Raw genomic sequence first — 17,865 nt, forward strand, 5'->3', positions numbered from 1 at the left:
GAATACTGTTTTGGAATATATATCTTGGGGCTATTACTCTTTAGATGAGTTTCTTGGAAATAAGGAACATCAGGATTAAATGATGTCAACCATTTTAGCATTGTCTTATATCTCTCCCAATTTAAAATGCCATTTGCATTACAGGAAACAACCTTAAGCTTGGCCATACTTGTTGTTTAGCTCATTAATAAACCTTATCCAGCTGTACCCAATTTGTGCTACATCTTAAAAAAAACTGAATATTCTCAACCTTTTAATCCCCCCCCCCCCATGTATGTTCCCTTGCTCCCACCCTGAGGCCACCCCCATCCCTCTCCTTCCTCTCTTAGTGCTCTGTTCTCCAGGCCCTCCCGCCTAGGGGGCTCTCAGAGCGCTCCCTTCCCTAGATTCCCCACCCTCAAATATCCTCCCAGTCTCTCCCAACCCGCCCTCCTCTCTTTCCCCCCACTAGGGTGCCCTGACATGGCACCTGGTCATCAGTAGCACCAGAGGGTAAACCATATATAGTAACTAAGTGTGCTGTGCTGTTAAAAAAAAAAAAAAAAAAAAGGCAAAGATTTTCAATGAAGCTTATCCCATTAAATATTACCCTCCTCAACCCACTCCCATGCCATTGCTTATAGATTGCAACAAAGTTTTAGCTGCACCCACTGTATTGACTATATTTGACCAGCCCTTAAAAAATACTTTTAGCTTTGATTGCTGTAGAAGCCTGGCCGGAGCTCCAGCTTTTTGAAATGCTGGAATCATTTCCTTTTAGTTCCCTCCTCCTACGTGCAGCGGCAACTGACGTCTGAAAAAACTCTAAAAGTGTAATCGCCAGGAATCTGATATACTGTGCTCTTAATCGCCTGCTGTAAAATGCATTCTTTAATACGATAATCACTAAAGTCTACCAGTATTGTTCGAGGGTATTTAGCATTAGGTCGCTGCACTGCCGGTACACGATGAGCTCGTATAATGGAGAGATCCTGATGGTTATCCGCCAATTCCGGGAGTACATGTTGTTTAACAAGGCCAGTAATCAATTCTGTAATAGTCTAGCTGTTCTCGGCCTATTACAAGCCGGCAGGAATGTTGATGTGACTTTTCCGCTGGGCCAGCGGACGGTAACACTGTTACTGTCCGCTGTCCCAGCAGAAAAGTCGAAATAGGGAGCCAGACGTACCGCCAGCAATGGCGGTATTCTGTCGCCCGCAACCTCGGCGGTCTTCAGGGAAGACCGCCAAGGTTGTAATGAGGGCAAGACCGCCGAGGTTGTAATGAGGGCCACAGTCTTGAAATTGTGGACATAATTAGATCACAGGATCTGGATTAAAATTCTTTACAGAAACCTGGTCTACAACCTCATCCCAGCTCAACATTGGCTTTCCCATCCCACCAGGTTATGACATTGCCTGCATAGACGAAGAAGCAAAACTGGGGGTGAGTGGGTAGGGTGGAGGTGGGGGTGGGAATGGCAGTCATCCACAAAACGTTGTCAGTGTAAGCCTCTAAAATCCATCCAACCATCAACATTCCAATGCCTGTCTATTGAAACAAGCACTGAAACTAAAGCCAGCAGTAATATCCACCATGATATTTTCTGTATTTGCAGAACAAGTTAGAGTTTACTGCAGAAAATGGCATCGCCACTTCATTCTACATTATTCATGGAGACTTCAGTCCCCACTGGGGTAACATGCCTCCCACTCTCACATACATTGATATTTTCATATTCAGTAAGAACCTGAAAACATACTTAAGCCCTGTGCTTACAAAGGGAAACATACTTAACAGGATAGTCTCAACAAGCAAAACATTCTAGACCAACTCACCATCCGTGTTGAATGATCAGATCATTTCTTAATACCCTTCAAACTTCTCTGTGCTAAAACAGTGTCATGGAGCTACCCCAAGAGCCTTAAGGGAAGGGTCTGAAATATCAACAGACTTAACCTTGAAAACAAAGTCTCCACAAACGGTCCTTGTTGACCCCACGAAAAACTCCAGTTTCCACCCTGAACTCAATCATGCTAGAGGCAGCAGACAAAAAGAATCCTTTGAAATTAAAGACTGTCATGGACTGTTTTTTTCCAAAGACCATATTTAGCTATTAGCAAAGAATACAGAGAACATACAATGCAAAAGAAAGCTATCTACGATAGTTCAGAAATTGATGTCTCTGAAAATCAGCACACCCGCAAATCGCAGCAGGTGTGTTGGTTGTGACATTCAAGGAAATAATCCACTCTATCATAATGACAGCCAGACCGGATTTCTTCCAAATACTAAGAGAAATAACTTTCTTTTCCCCTCTTATATGGGTGATAAACGAGTCTTTCACTGGAATTGTTCCTGACATTCTCAAAGTAGGTCAAGCAACACTTCTGCATAAAGACCTAATGTTCACCTTCAGGACTTGAACCGTTTTGACCCATTACCCAGTCTTCTGTTCTAGGCTAAAATCATGGAAGGCTGCATGGCGAGACGGCTGAAAATCTTCTTTGAGGAAAATAAGCTACTCCGTTCTCATCAATTTGGGTTCAGAATCGGATGGGGCTTAACAATGCTAATACCAGGTGGAATTTTTCTGGTTCCCTTTTAGCACTGTTTAGACTCTGTATAATGCTCCTTAATGGTTTAACATTGTCTCCAGTGGGATGCTCATCTGTACCTCCAATGTTGCTCACCGGGCACTCCTAAGTAGACCCCATATACTGCTTCTTGGTGGTTTAACAATGTCTCCAGCGGCTGGGCTCCTCTACCATTGGGTGTGCTCCATGTATCAAATTCAACCCTAGATGATTTATGTATACTACCCACCCCACAATATGTGAAGTACCTGCATGTATGCTGCATCTTTTTCATACAGACGGCAACACCCAGACCTATGCAGATGGACACTCAGTGAGACTATGAACCTACTACATCATGAAATCTCATCCACCCCAATAACATCTCACCAACATTTCAGATATGCCTTCTGAAGGATGTCCTGTAATCCGATGCAGTCTGAGTACTTGCAGCCTCGCCAGGGGTATAACGTGCTATATAAATAATGCAACTGGACCACTCAGGAAAGTATTCTATATTGTGCAAGGTGTATGAAACCACTATATAATTATCATTGTAATACAGTCCCGTCTCTCAGTTACCCTGTGGAGTGCAAAAATCCCAAATGAAGATCGGACAACAGCATGTTCTTTTCCAAATGATCCTGAAACTGTTCAGCAGCTTTAAGTTCAATGAAATGGCATGACTGTCGTAGGATTAGTAGGATGGCAGTTCAATAATATGTTGAAGACTAGAATAATCTATATAATTATTATAAATGGGTAACAGTGAATTTCACCAAGGGATTCTGAAAGGCATCAAGTAGACCAACGAGAGCGAAGCTCGAGTCGTCTATGTCACCCAGAACCCTGAGGTGAAAAACATCCTCATAATTCACTTTTTACCATCTATAAATGTACAGGGAGTGCAGAATTATTAGGCAAATGAGTATTTTGACCACATCATCCTCTTTATGCATGTTGTCTTACTCCAAGCTGTATAGGCTCGAAAGCCTACTACCAATTAAGCATATTAGGTGATGTGCATCTCTGTAATGAGAAGGGGCGTGGTCTAATGACATCAACACCCTATATCAGGTGTGCATAATTACTAGGCAACTTCCTTTCCTTTGGCAAAATGGGTCAAAAGAAGGACTTGACAGGCTCAGAAAAGTCAAAAATAGTGAGATATCTTGCAGAGGGATGCAGCACTCTTAAAATTGCAAAGCTTCTGAAGTGTGATCATCGAACAATCAAGCGTTTCATTCAAAATAGTCAACAGGGTCGCAAGAAGCGTGTGGAAAAACCAAGGCGCAAAATAACTGCCCATGAACTGAGAAAAGTCAAGCGTGCAGCTGCCACGATGCCACTTGCCACCAGTTTGGCCATATTTCAGAGCTGCAACATCACTGGAGTGCCCAAAAGCACAAGGTGTGCAATACTCAGAGACATGGCCAAGGTAAGAAAGGCTGAAAGACGACCACCACTGAACAAGACACACAAGCTGAAACGTCAAGACTGGGCCAAGAAATATCTCAAGACTGATTTTTCTAAGGTTTTATGGACTGATGAAATGAGAGTGAGTCTTGATGGGCCAGATGGATGGGCCCGTGGCTGGATTGGTAAAGGGCAGAGAGCTCCAGTCCGACTCAGACGCCAGCAAGGTGGAGGTGGAGTACTGGTTTGGGCTGGTATCATCAAAGATGAGCTTGTGGGGCCTTTTCGGGTTGAGGATGGAGTCAAGCTCAACTCCCAGTCCTACTGCCAGTTCCTGGAAGACACCTTCTTCAAGCAGTGGTACAGGAAGAAGTCTGCATCCTTCAAGAAAAACATGATTTTCATGCAGGACAATGCTCCATCACACGCGTCCAAGTACTCCACAGCGTGGCTGGCAAGAAAGGGTATAAAAGAAGGAAATCTAATGACATGGCCTCCTTGTTCACCTGATCTGAACCCCATTGAGAACCTGTGGTCCATCATCAAATGTGAGATTTACAAGGAGGGAAAACAGTACACCTCTCTGAACAGTGTCTGGGAGGCTGTGGTTGCTGCTGCACGCAATGTTGATGGTGAACAGATCAAAACACTGACAGAATCCATGGATGGCAGGCTTTTGAGTGTCCTTGCAAAGAAAGGTGGCTATATTGGTCACTGATTTGTTTTTGTTTTGTTTTTGAATGTCAGAAATGTATATTTGTGAATGTTGAGATGTTATATTGGTTTCACTGGTAATAATAAATAATTGAAATGGGTATATATTTGTTTTTTGTTAAGTTGCCTAATAATTATGCACACCTGATATAGGGTGTTGATGTCATTAGACCACACCCCTTCTCATTACAGAGATGCACATCACCTAATATGCTTAATTGGTAGTAGGCTTTCAAGCCTATACAGCTTGGAGTAAGACAACATGCATAAAGAGGATGATGTGGTCAAAATACTCATTTGCCTAATAATTCTGCACTCCCTGTATGTTTGGATGGCATGCAAAAACACCTGCTTTAAACTACTACGCAGTGGCAGGGGAGGAAAAGGGGAATCAGGTTTAACATGGCCTCTGTTATGTATCCCTTTCCTAAAGGTTAAAAAAAAATCTTACCTTGCCATGCTTGACCAACAACCCCCACCACATTCCTTGCCTTCTTACCCCTCCCGTAGCTGTGCTTTCTGCTCTCAAAGCAGACAAGCAGAGCTGCGCTGACAGGCTCTCAAAGAGCCTATCAAGCTTGTCTAGAAGGCCTTTCATGACCTCACAACAGTGGATAACCAGTTTTGTTATCAGCTGTTGTGAAGACATAGTGAGTTATGACACTCAGAAACTGAAATAAACGAGAGACGCTCTCTATGAGAGCCGTACATAACAAATGTGTGTCTCTCTTCCAAAAGGCATTATTAACAATGCCCGAACCTGCCTGGACATCAGTATTATTTCGAAAATGGGTTTGAGGCTTGATGTCTGAATCTGAGCATAAAGATGTTCTCGCTCTGACTCCAGTGGTGTAATTTCTAAGAAATAATGCAGTGTTGGAAGAATCATGAGAAGCAGCCGTATATTGCTAATTTGCTATTGCACAGGGCTCTATTTCGTTGATTATTTTTTTTATTGCATATATCACTAACCATTTTTTAAAATAAAACCAGGCAGAAAGTCGCACAGTTCCTGAGTAGGGTTAATTGTATTGCTTCAAGAGGCTACTTCCTAAGAAGATTGGTGTGATGCCCCTATATTCCCAAAACCGTTAGCCATGTTGTCCTGTGGTCAGTTGATCTAGTTTAAATACCTGCATTGAGTTTAATAAGCTTAATATGACCGTGGAAAATGGGTAGTCTCTCTTCCCTGTTTGTGGGGACATTTTAAGGAAGTCGCCTTTTGTCATACTAAGGGGGTTGCCATTGCATATAGATATTTTTGGAGAGGTCACCAAAAAATGTGTTGAGGGTTCTCAGTCTCCCACTTCTGGTCACTCCAAACACAATGTTGTTGCACATCTTAGAAGCCAAACATTAAACAGAGATTCTGGTGCATTGTGATTGCCCAGCGAGAGAGAGAGCTCTGTAGTGGACAGCTGCAGACCCCCTACTTTAAGTGAGGGGTTTCGTGGAATGAACAGATGCATGTTCCATGAGAAGCCCTTATATGAAGCCGTAGGGGGTCATCAAAAACAAAGAGAGGTGTTGATACTCTGACAAGATCATTTCCCTTCAGAATATCTTAATCCTATTAAGTAATGAAGTGCTACTTTCTTGATTCGTCTGCAGGTTGACAGGGGGGCTTCGATTTGTGAATTAGATGGTGTATACTTTTGCCTTGAGAGTAACCTTCCCTATATTTCCGGAACATAATAGTTTACTTTTTTCTTGCTATGCGTTAAATATGTGGTGCTTGTCTCTTTATTTTGAAATTTTGGTGGAAAATGGTTATAAAAATATTATTTATGCCTGTCAGATCAATAATTCTTTATAGATCATGAATGATTGTCGACTGTACTTGGGTACATCTGTTATCTTGCTAGTGTGCTGTCACTTTTTAGCTTGCAAAGAATTTTTTTTACATAACATTTGAATGTGTTTTGGGAGTGATTTGTCCCCTTCAGACCGGGGCTTCCTGGTGTTATAATCTACGTTCATCCATTTTTAGTTGGTTTAAATCGGTTGTTCACTATAGATTGATTGTTCATCTGTTCGATGATTTACTTCTTAGGTTTACCTACCCAAATTAAGCTATGGAATCCTACTTTACTAATAAATCATTCAGCATTTTTCCCACAACTTTTTATTTTATTGTGCTGCATATCTGGTAGAATAATCGGTACAGAACTACTGTGTTGTCGGTGTACTTCTCTAATCATGGCCTATTCTTTGATGTGCTTTGCTGAAAGATTTCTCAAATTCCACCCTAATGTTTGCATAAAATGTAGGCCATTGCATTGTCGGCAGTGGCAGGGTATTCAAAGAAACATTTAAATGAATGACGGAGTGTTATGGATTACAAGCTCCATATTAGAACATTCCTTGAACTCCAAGATTTCCAGCGAATTGCAAATGTGCAGTGTCCTCATGATTCTCAGTTTCTTACTCCTATTTAGTAACTCCTCGTGTTTGGAACGGAATTTGAAAAAGTCTGTTCCAGCTTGATGGCTGATCTTAATAGATGCCTTCTATCAGGGTGGAAGAGACATAACAGCAACATGCTTCACTGTTACGTGTTCAAAACTGAGAAAACCCTGTGGCGGGGATTTCTGTGCAAGTGAAGAGACGAGAGTAAGAAAAGTTAGCATTGGCCCTTCTTTGTGCTCCATGCAGTATTACAGCCTAGGGCTCGGGAATAGCACTTAAAACAGCGCAACACTCGAGCATAAACAATGGCTAATGGATGATGCTGTTCATTCTCAATCAACTTGTTAATATGAGCTGCAAAATTAACTGCATTCTTTAGTGCAAATCTCACATTATTATGTGATATTACTTTAGCATCAACAGTATCACTTTTTTCTGTGGGTGTGTGACAGGAACCCAAAATTCAATATGCTCCCCTTCTAGAGAACATCAAGTGTTAGATGTTATCATGCTGCCTATATTTGAATGGCCCTTAATGGGCTCCTTAGGGATATTAGTGTTTTCCTGTACCTCTTCATTTTACACAGTCAGACTTGGTTATTCTTGTGCGCCCAAGCCTTGAACGGCGTGTATACTGCTCATAGAAAACATCTTTAGTGAGGACACCAATGAAAGGACATCCTAAAACAGGAAAAACTATGTACTGTTAAGGTGTGCGAGCCTCATCAGCTAGTCGTACAAGGGCCAATCACAGCAGCCAAGGCGGAAGGCAGGTGGAATGGAACTTCATGCAGTTGATCCTGCAGAATGAGATGAAGGGGCACAAAGAGCACCACAGTGCGGAACCTACCACTAGCGCCATCACAGAGAGGATACTGGTAAGTGATTTTTCATCTTGTCTTGCATTTTTCCTCTGTTGTTCCATCGTGCACTGTTCCGGTCCCTTGTGTGCATCACCACTGTCTTGTTGACTTATGTTCTCTGTGGTGTACAGTAATTCTCCCCAACACTAAAGTGCATAGAAAAGGTATTGAGATCGAATTCAGGATTATTCGCATAACTACACTTTTGTCTGTAACCGGACTGGACTAAAGACAATGCAACAAACTCTAGATGCACTCTTGTGCATTGTTGAACAATTAACTGCACACCAGGTGCAAGGAGAGGAAAAAAGGTACCTGGAGCCAGTTTCTCATTCAGGCTTAATGCTGCTTAGCATGGTATAGTTGCCATTCACTTTGGTGCTGTCTTACTTAAACATAGGTAATTTGTTATATCTCTACCTTCACTGATATGTAGGCCTCTGCCCCTATCATTTACAGAGAAGTCGTCTTTATACAGAGAATGCAATAGCCACTGTATGACTGACTACTCTGTCTTCTAGCTGTACGTAATGCTGTGCATGAAGCTTCCTCACTTACGGGTTTTGAAACCACAAAGACCAGTTATTACTCAGGAAAGCTGAAAGCCGCTGTTGGTGTGAATACTACTTGGTCCCCAGAGTAACATCAGTTACTTGTTGTTGATTTTGTAACGTGCTACATGCTGCTTCAGTGTCTGGAGGGAAAGAGAAACCAGGGAGGGTGTGGTGAGCAAGGAAGGTGGCGAAAAGGGGGCCACAAGAGCCTTCACAGCTCCTCGAAGGGTGCAGGTCACAGTGTATCTGTGAGTCTCACATAATACCTTGGGACGGCGCAGATTCCCCTTCTTAGGTGGTATTATAAATTGCCAACTAAGCCATGTCGCAAAAATGCCCGTACTCAAGAAAGGTGCCAAGTTGCATCCTTTCGGCCTTTAGGCTTTGAGGTCGACAGTAAGTAGTCCAGTACCTAGATACATACATAGTCTACTTATGTGCTTAAACTCGCCAACTCTTAAAGCTTGAAGTTGTGGTCCTGTAACTCCAAATTACCTTGAATATGTAAATGAATTGACTTGTACAGGATGTTTTATGGCTTTAAGATGCCCATGGATGGATTTTTTGAGAAAGGAAGGGTTAAAATATCTTTTCTGTGATGGTCTGGTCAGGTGGGTTGTCTCAGTACTTCTGTTACAGAGAGTCAGTTTACAGGCGAGATCCTTGAACTGTAAAGTGCATATGTCAGACCTTTTGGACTGTGAATTTTTCACGTTTCGTTTCGCAGTTTCATAGGTGGTCCATCATGTTTTACCTGCTGGCCCAGGACTCTGAATGTTCGTACTGTGGTGGTCTTCGTTGACCGCTGAGGTCAACTGATTTAAGCCTAGCTCGGTGGGCATGTTTGGATGTTGATGGCGAAATTGGAAAGTACTAAAAGCATATTAGCACCCCGAAGTGAACAAAAGGAGGCTTCCATCGGTTCTTGTAGCTTCTGTTTCTAAGCTGTGTAAAACAATAGGCAATACAGTCAAAAATGGTCAAAGTCCGAATGATTTTTAGTTTCATTTCATCCTCGACAAAAATGTATATATTAAAAAAAAAAAAAATGTTTTTATTATAAATAATTTATAATTATCGAAGCCAGGTTTCTCTGATGCCAACAAGGTTCCTGTGCCTTGTCTGGCTTGTGATAAGTAAACGTTTAAATATTACAGTCCGTGGTGGTCACAATACTTTCTAGTACACATGTTGCCATGAAGAGGCTGGCAGCCTTTCTTGTTAGGTGCCACAAGACCTCGAAAACTTAAGCCATATGCCATCTCCTATATGTGGTTATGGGTACCAAGGCATATAGGAAAACTCGTATTGTTTCAGTTAATCATAGTTTGAGTTTTCTGATGCCCCATAGAGTGTCGTAAACTATTGTGATCTCAAGATTATATGTACCAGTGAGGGGCAAATTCACTTTCTTCTCTGTTACTCATTTTGCCATCTATTGTTTCGATGCCTGGAAGCACCTCTTGCCTCCACTTGGGTAAGGTCCTGCAGAGTCATAGTGATCTGATCTTCACGATGAAGACAGGTTCCCTGCTACTATCTTGGGAACATAGACTGCCTGGCCACTTCGGCCTTTACTGCATGCTAAGATACATGCTCTTGCAGGAGTCCAGGACCCAACTGATTAGCACCAATGCTGTGATGCCTTTTCAGCTGAAAGCAGATAAGCGTGTCATGGGAGGTGGCTTTTAGGAAGAAGGGGTTGCGGGGCACAGGATTCGAAAGAGACTTATGGGAATGCTAACAAGGCTGCATGGCCATGCCTGCGTGAGTAGGGATGGCTCTGCATGGCTTGGTTGCTAAACTTTAGCTCACCTGCACTTTGCTTTAATATTTTCCTTGCCCAGCAGGTCATCCTCCACCATGGATCAGTTGTCCAGTGTGTCTGGTTTTTCCATGGCTCTCAGTAGGCCTTAGGTTGTTTCTGGCAATCCTTTACCTGACAACATAGCACTTGACAGATAAGGACCAGTGGGACCATCTAAGGGATCTAGCCGTATGACTTAAAGATAGCAGTTTCCTCACAGTAAAGCTAGCTGTGGCCACTCATCCAAGTGTGGTAACAGTGGAGTACTTTTGAATCCCTCTCTGCCAGCAGCACTTGTTAGGACTCAGCTGTTACACTCCGCTTTGGGACACTGGCAGTCCATGAGAATATGGTGCTTGAGTGGGACAGAATGAACAAAATAATGTTTTTATTGAGTTTAAAGGCAAGCAAAGTGGTGCATCCAGTACATTATCAATGTCTGATTCGGTGATCCAAAAGTTTCAACTGTGATAATCTGTATCACAATATAAGACCGACATTAGACCACACCTAGATATTGTCACATCTAAAGATATTGTCTTATACACAAATTGGCAAAGCATAAAACACAGTCATCTGTCCAGCCTCCCCTTGTCCCAAGTCAATAGCCCTAGTCTCTCTCGGGGCAGGAATAAACGTTTCTCTCAGGTAGTACTTGGAGTAAGAACGCTAGTGTCCAACTTAGGGGTTTTCTTCTGACTGTGGTGAGTCTGTGGTGTTGGTTTGCCCGTGTCTTGCATATTTAAGCTTGAAGCGTTCCCCATATGCTTTTTTGACCGTGAGGTTATTGGGAGCATCAATGCGCAAGTTTCTATACAATCATTGCAAACTTTTAGCCAGTCAGTCGGATTGGGATTGTTGGGGCTTTCCCAATACATTGTGCCTGTACATTTGGCCAAGCATAGGGCTAATGCTGTGAAGCATCTGGGCTCTTTGGGAGAGTGTTTGAAATATCCTAATAGCGTGAGAAGTGGGTGGGATTATATGTGATGATTTGTCACTGTTGGTGCCTCCTCACAATAGGACTGAAGAGAAGGGCACTCCCATGCCAAATGGAGGAAGCCTGCATGTTCCTCACCACGGTGCATACAAATATGAGGATAGGAAGGGTGTATATGGTTGTGGCGGGCTGGTGTATTGAAAGCCATATGTCAATATTTGAAGTACAAACATTTGTGACAATAGTTTAACGAGATTTGACCCATTTGGGCACAGCAATATTACCACTGTAGGTTGTATATAGGTATGCTAGGTCCTCATCCCATGCTTGCTTGGATGATATGGCCTTGATCACTTGATGCTGTGATACACTTGCATATAATCGTGATACCCATCTTGTCGTATCGAAATAGGTTATCAAGTATGTTAACGGGGGAAAATATGTTGGTTCAGCTGGATAATTTGGAATCTTTTCCTGAACTGAGCTGTGGAAACTCAGATATAAAAATATGTAAGGCTGTAAGGTTTCCACTGGCCTGGAGTTGTTGCAGTGTAAGAAACTGCCCCTCCACTTATGGCCTACCTCAAATAGGGCCATTTTATGTAGGGTAGTCTGTACCGCCCTTTATAGAGTTAATGTTGGTAGTGGATTGTTTGAAAGAGGCATCACTGTGGAATATAAAAAGGGGGTTCCAGCTCTGCTGCACCGTGTGCCAAGCCAGGTCAACGGGCAAACGTTTTCATCTCTCGTTGGAGCCTTGGGTGTCTCTGAGGGAGTATTGGAGCGCCATCAACCTATTCTTTTTCAGGTTTCAGGTAGGGAAGGAGTGCATTCATATGGAACCAATGGGTCACATAGCGCTACATATTAGTATAATTCAGAATCGGGGACCTCGAGGCTCACGTGGTTGTACTGGAGGGTCAGTGTGTCCGAACCTATCCAAGCATTGCCTCCCAGCCCAAATACAGTGATCTACAGGGACTTAAGTGTATGGAAGAAGTGCTTGTTAAGTAGGATGGGAATATTTTTGAGTAACTACATAAATGGAGGTAAAGTCACCATTTTTAACCATGCCACTCTGCCCGCTAAGGATAATGAAGGCTTAACCCAGGCATCAAACTATCAATGGCCTGGCCATAATTTAAATGGATAATGGATTCCACCTCTCTATGTAGAATTACTCCCAAGTATTTGACTCCATCTGTGACCTACCTGGATATTCCAGAGGGTCGGGCCTTGTGTTGTTGGTTAGTGGGCATATATTGGTTTTGTCCCAGTTAATGATGGCACGAGAAGGCCTACCAGAGCTATTATTTTTTTCTCTAATCAATGGGGATACATACGTTAATGGCTGGATGCCTGAAAAAAGCGGAATATTATCTACATACATTGATAATACAAGTTTACCAGAGCAAAAGGACAGCCCCCTGTGCAGATGTCACTCATGGAGGTAACAGGCCAAGGGATCTATATCTAATATGAATAGTAGAGGGAGTAGGTGACACCCTGCTGGTGCCCCTATGTATTTGAAATGATTCAGTTAAGAGACTGTTCTCTGTGATCCTAACATTGGGGTTAATATAAAGCAGCTTAATAAGAGCCTGAAATGCTTCCTGGATACCAAAGAGCCTGAGTACCTCCACAAGGAACAGCCACTCAAGTGAGTCAAATGCCTTCTTGGCATCTAATAGTAGCACTGCTGCCTCGACCTCCAGTTTAAGTTGACACAGCTCAGCAACCACTGTGCAGGGATTAATAGATGTAGATCGGTGCCGTACAAAGTTGGCCTGCGTCGGGGAGATTGTCTTGTCGAGCAATATGGATAGACTGGTCGCGGTTCCTCTGGCAAAGATTTTACTATTGCAATTCAGTAATGAAAGGGATCTGCACGAGGCACAGTGTGTGGCCTCTGTGCCAGGTTTAGAGAGTACTGTGATTACTCCTTCAAGCAGTGGTGGAAGGGGGGACACCATGCATGAGCGCTTCTGCATATACATGTAAACAGTAGGGTGATAATTTATATTTAAACGCTTTATAAATTTTATTGTCAGCCCGTTGGAAGCCGGTGCCTTACTTGACAGATACTATTTCCTCCACCGATATCGAGTGACTTAGAAACTGTTGATGGCCATTATCCAACCAAACCAAGGACACCTCGTCTAGGGAGGCAGATAAATCTGCATGAGAGTCTGTGTTTCGGGTCTCAAAGATGCTCATAACATGTCACAAACCTTGCTAGTTTATCATTGTTGTCTACCAGTGGCTTGCCCATTTGGCACGTAATAGTACTGACTTTCGCCTGCTGCCTTGAAGCCAGGACAGGGTCCCACCTGGCCGCTCCCCCTCACCATATTGACGGGCTAGTGCATATAAACAAAAGAATTAAAAAATGGAAAAATAAATTGCACAGTTAATTCCAGCCTCTTTCAGACAGAATTTTCATCTGCATACTATACTTCTTCAGGATCACAAAGCAGGTTTTGGTCAGATGACTGTAGGGCGCTTCCATGCATTTGATGTTTTATTTTGTTGAGTTCTATAGAAACTTTGACTTGGATGAGTATGTGGGCGAGGCAGAGCTCCTGGATGCTAACATAGGTGTTGACGGGGAGCCATTATGGAGATGTTAGGGAAAGGGAGTCTAAGGATGCGTTTCCATTGGTGCAGAACAAGTACCTTTCTTTGTAGTCTGCACCTGAAAGTAGGCAGTGTGGAGACCTTTCTATCTCTGTTCATCTTGTGCCACCGTTTCAGGTGCAGAGTGCAATTAGTGAGTTATTTTTAACAAATTACCGAAGAGATTCCAGTATCACATGGATCCTCACCAAATGGTAAATGTTTTGGTGCTACCTATTGGTGTCAGACTGGGATCTCTGTTTAGTTCTGCAGTACTTAAGTGTTTTAATAGTGATATGACTTCTTGTACCCCGCACTAGCACTAATCTTGCTCTGTATACTATGTAGAGAAATCCATATCACTACTTTATTGATGTTTTTTCTGTGCATTATTGTTTGTGGGTCGGTCTCTCCTTGTCTTCCGAACCTCCCTGTTACACACATGTTCACCTAATGATATTCTGTTGTACTTGATCTTTCTACAGAAATCCATTTGCTGAAGTTAAGCTAAAGCCAACGACCACTCATGACAGGTCGGCTCCCCTGATCTGTTGATACAGAAACTGAGCTTGGCCTGCCAGGTGGTGATTCTCCACAGCACTCTGCATTACGTGTGGCATGGATCTCCAAACGGAACTACATCGGACTCAGCCTGTTGTACTGAAGCCATGTGCACTGTCATGATGTCAAGCAATTGCAAAGACCCATTCCAAAGACTGTGGATTGTGTGGGGTGCTTCCCTGCCGCTCTGTGCATTGTAGCAAATTCAGAGTGCAAGGTGTGATTCGCTACACAGAAATCACGAATTTGGGTTGAGTTTGAATGGACACGCAGTGATTCTTCCCTTATGTCCTTTGTGTTAGATGAGAGACAACTCAAGATACTGAGGCAACATGCATTGTGTGCCACTTGAACTCTGTAGCCCAAATTCATAGTGGAATACTACTAATTATATGGACATTGTACATGGACGCCTGGATTTCTCAAAGAAGCCAGTTGAGTGGAATATGCTTTTTCAACTGTTCAACAGCAGCACTACAGCAGTGATTCTTTACTGTCTTGTACATGTTTTCCAGATAGTGATTTGTTAATAAGCAGCTTTGGTTTATATTAAACCAGCTCCGTCTGTATGAAGACTAGACTTGATCATGGAGCATATCTCTCTGTAGAATTCCTTGCACTGACAGAACTTCAGACTCCTTCGGCTGTTTGTGTGTATGTTGATTTAGCCCTATATCAAGGGGTAGTGGTCCTCCTAGATGTACTTCTAAATTAAAACTGATCTTTTTAACTGGACAGGTTGAACCTGTCGGAGCCCATCCCAGTTTTTCCAGTTAACTTGCTTCTCTCTGAAATTGTTCTGCAACATAATTTATGCAAGCCTGAGGCTGAGGTCATTACCAGACTATGCCCTAATACAGCCTTTGCTGACATAATTAGATATTTGTGATTCTTTTAATGTTTGAGGTGGACCTCTTCTACTAGTGCCTGATAGCTTCTAGGAAACCATAGTGAAGGATTAGTCTTCTTCTCTTCGACTTACACTGATAGTGACGTTGGTGGTGCCAAATAATGCACACTTTGAGCTTCTATAGTTTTTCCAGCTGCACCTTTCAGCATGTGTTTTTATTAGATGCCGGATCTCAATTAAGATCGTGATTGAACAAGTGAACGAAAACACAATGGTTATGACACAAGACAAAGGTAAGTGGTCGCCAGAAGGTGTATTTAGAGAAGGATGATGACGAATGGTCAGGGCACCTGTGTAATAAATTTAGTAGTGTTTATGATCATGATAGTAAACTATTTGAATAGAAATAGAGGTCAGTACTACCTGTAATTGCAGACTCAGATTATAACGCTGCTTCCTTTTGCTTTACGTAATTTTCTATCATGGTGCTAAGTTTAATGATGATTTCAATTTAAACATAATATTTAGTGTGGATATCCTCTCCAGCTCCCAGGCACCGATTATGGTCGCTTTAATTTTCCCACATCAACGATCTTAAAATAAGAAAAACCTGTGTGTAGTGTTTTTTTTTTTTTAATTGTCCATTCATAATTCCACTCTCTAGATGTCTGTACTCCTTGACTGAACAACGTGGTTTAAAAAATGTGAACACGCCCACGGGGCTGCTTCGTAGACTTGTACCCACCTAACTTGTCTTACGAAAGGCATATTTGACCTTCTAAACTTCAGGTACCAATGCAGTGGCAACCTTACTGTAATGGAGATGGTGCATCCACTGGAAATGTTCATTGTTGGCTGCTTTCCCTTTGGCTACCTTCTGGACTTTCAGGCCAAAAATGTAAACTCTTGTGGCATCTAACGTGTGTATTTCTTGCTTCCAATCTGGAAGTATGATTTGTAGGGGTGGACACCAGAGGTAACAGACTGGGCATGTCGTTTGTGTTAGTCCTTAAATATCGTAATCTGGTGGAAACAGTGTATGGAGTATCAGAGCAATAATCTTGCAGATTTGTTGGTAAGCAGTTTTGAAAGTCCCATGGGAGTACTCTAATCTCCTTCTTGTTTTGTCTACGTGCTGTGTGTGTTGAACAGTGGGTAGTGTTTTTACTAACTTTCCATTTGTATGAGGTTCTTGTCCTCGAACCTGCCCGGCGTTTGCCGAAGACTGTTACAGAAAATGCTATGAAAATGCTAGTGCCACATCTCTGCAGTGTACAGAAATCAGTTTCAGCACAAACCGTGCCTTGCGATAACCTTTGTGAATCGAGGATGCGTTCAAGTGAAAACAACACTGATTTCCATATCGATCGAAAAAAAAAAAAAACGATCTACAGAGTTCTCCGTTCTAGAAACCCTTTAACGAGTTCGCACATCGTCAGCGCACTTTCTGACCTGGAATCCATTCTGTTGCTTTTGGGACTGTCGTTGCTAAACTGCAGTGTTTCACTTGCTTTGCTGTTTTACTGACAATTATGTATTCTTGTCATTTTGTACGCCGACTGCTACCTACAATGCACAAAAATCGACCAGCCTTAAAAACAAAGTTGTTTAGTTTTAAACTTTGCCTCTTGTGCCCCACCCGTTTTCATCGGGAGCGGGTGGTGACGGGTACCCTTCGAGCCACAAGGCTTGCTCAATTCTGTGTGCCCAAACTCTGCCAAGTACAACTTCACAGCCGTGTCAAAATGACTTATGCCAAAGTTGATTTCTTTATAACGATTTAGAAATGTTTTAAAAATATTGAGTGCGGGACATAGGGTAGGTGAGTGCTTAACGTGCAATATGTCTGGCCTCACTGCCTTCAGAACTCAAGATAGAGAGGTGCAGGTCCTCGTATGTGTCAACAAGCGAATCCATGACACAATTGCAAGTACCACAGGCACAGCTGCTTGAATGTTATTTTAATGAAGGAGCGTATATTTATCATGTATAATCACTCAGCCTGTACAAAGTTTACCAAGGCTGGGACTTGTAGAACACAAATTTGTATTATAGGCTGAAAAAGCTGTACACAAAGTTTACTTTGATCTGTTATGTACTGTCTGCCTTTTTTAATTTGGTAGCTAGGGTTTGTGAATAAATGTATTGATTAAAGTAAATTTCCGGATGGGCTTGCCATCCACTCGTCTCGATGTGTTGTGACTGGTGTCCTAATTGTTCTGTCAATTGCAGAGTCATTACCATATCCAAACACCAGGACCACAACGCCCACATAAGTCTACCCATGTGTTACCACACCTAATTTTGTTTCACAGACCATACCATGTACATAGTCCTCCTGGGTACCCTGCCCCACTATACCTACAATATCTGTTACCGATTTAAAGGTAGACAACGTTGTTCACCTTCACCTCTGTGCGATGGTTAGAAGCATGCGTTTCTTGTTACTTGTTCTGTGAATAGCTAGTTTCTGATGTTTATTCGGAACCTCACACTACTTTTCTGCTGACCGCTCATATCACTCAGTTAAAGCTCAGATTTTTTTTTTACCAGTAATCTTCATTATTCCAATTCTTCCTC

The 17,865-nt window shown here is 42.5% G+C and overlaps 1 protein-coding gene across 2 annotated transcripts in view; it reads left to right on the top strand.

Moving 5' to 3' along the window:
* The window catches only part of BAIAP2 (BAR/IMD domain containing adaptor protein 2), a 260,008-nt gene extending 242,531 nt beyond the window's left edge, over positions 1–17,477 (top strand). For both annotated transcript variants that reach the window (XM_069199739.1, XM_069199738.1), the window contains one exon: positions 14,360–17,477. In XM_069199739.1, the coding sequence (XP_069055840.1) occupies positions 14,360–14,429 (70 nt within the window). In that variant the 3' untranslated portion in view covers positions 14,430–17,477. The remainder of the gene's footprint in view (positions 1–14,359) is intronic.
* Positions 17,478–17,865: the final 388 nt, after the last annotated feature.

This window comes from Pleurodeles waltl, chromosome 7 (genome assembly GCF_031143425.1).
Source record: "Pleurodeles waltl isolate 20211129_DDA chromosome 7, aPleWal1.hap1.20221129, whole genome shotgun sequence".
Lineage (NCBI taxonomy): Eukaryota > Metazoa > Chordata > Amphibia > Caudata > Salamandridae > Pleurodeles > Pleurodeles waltl.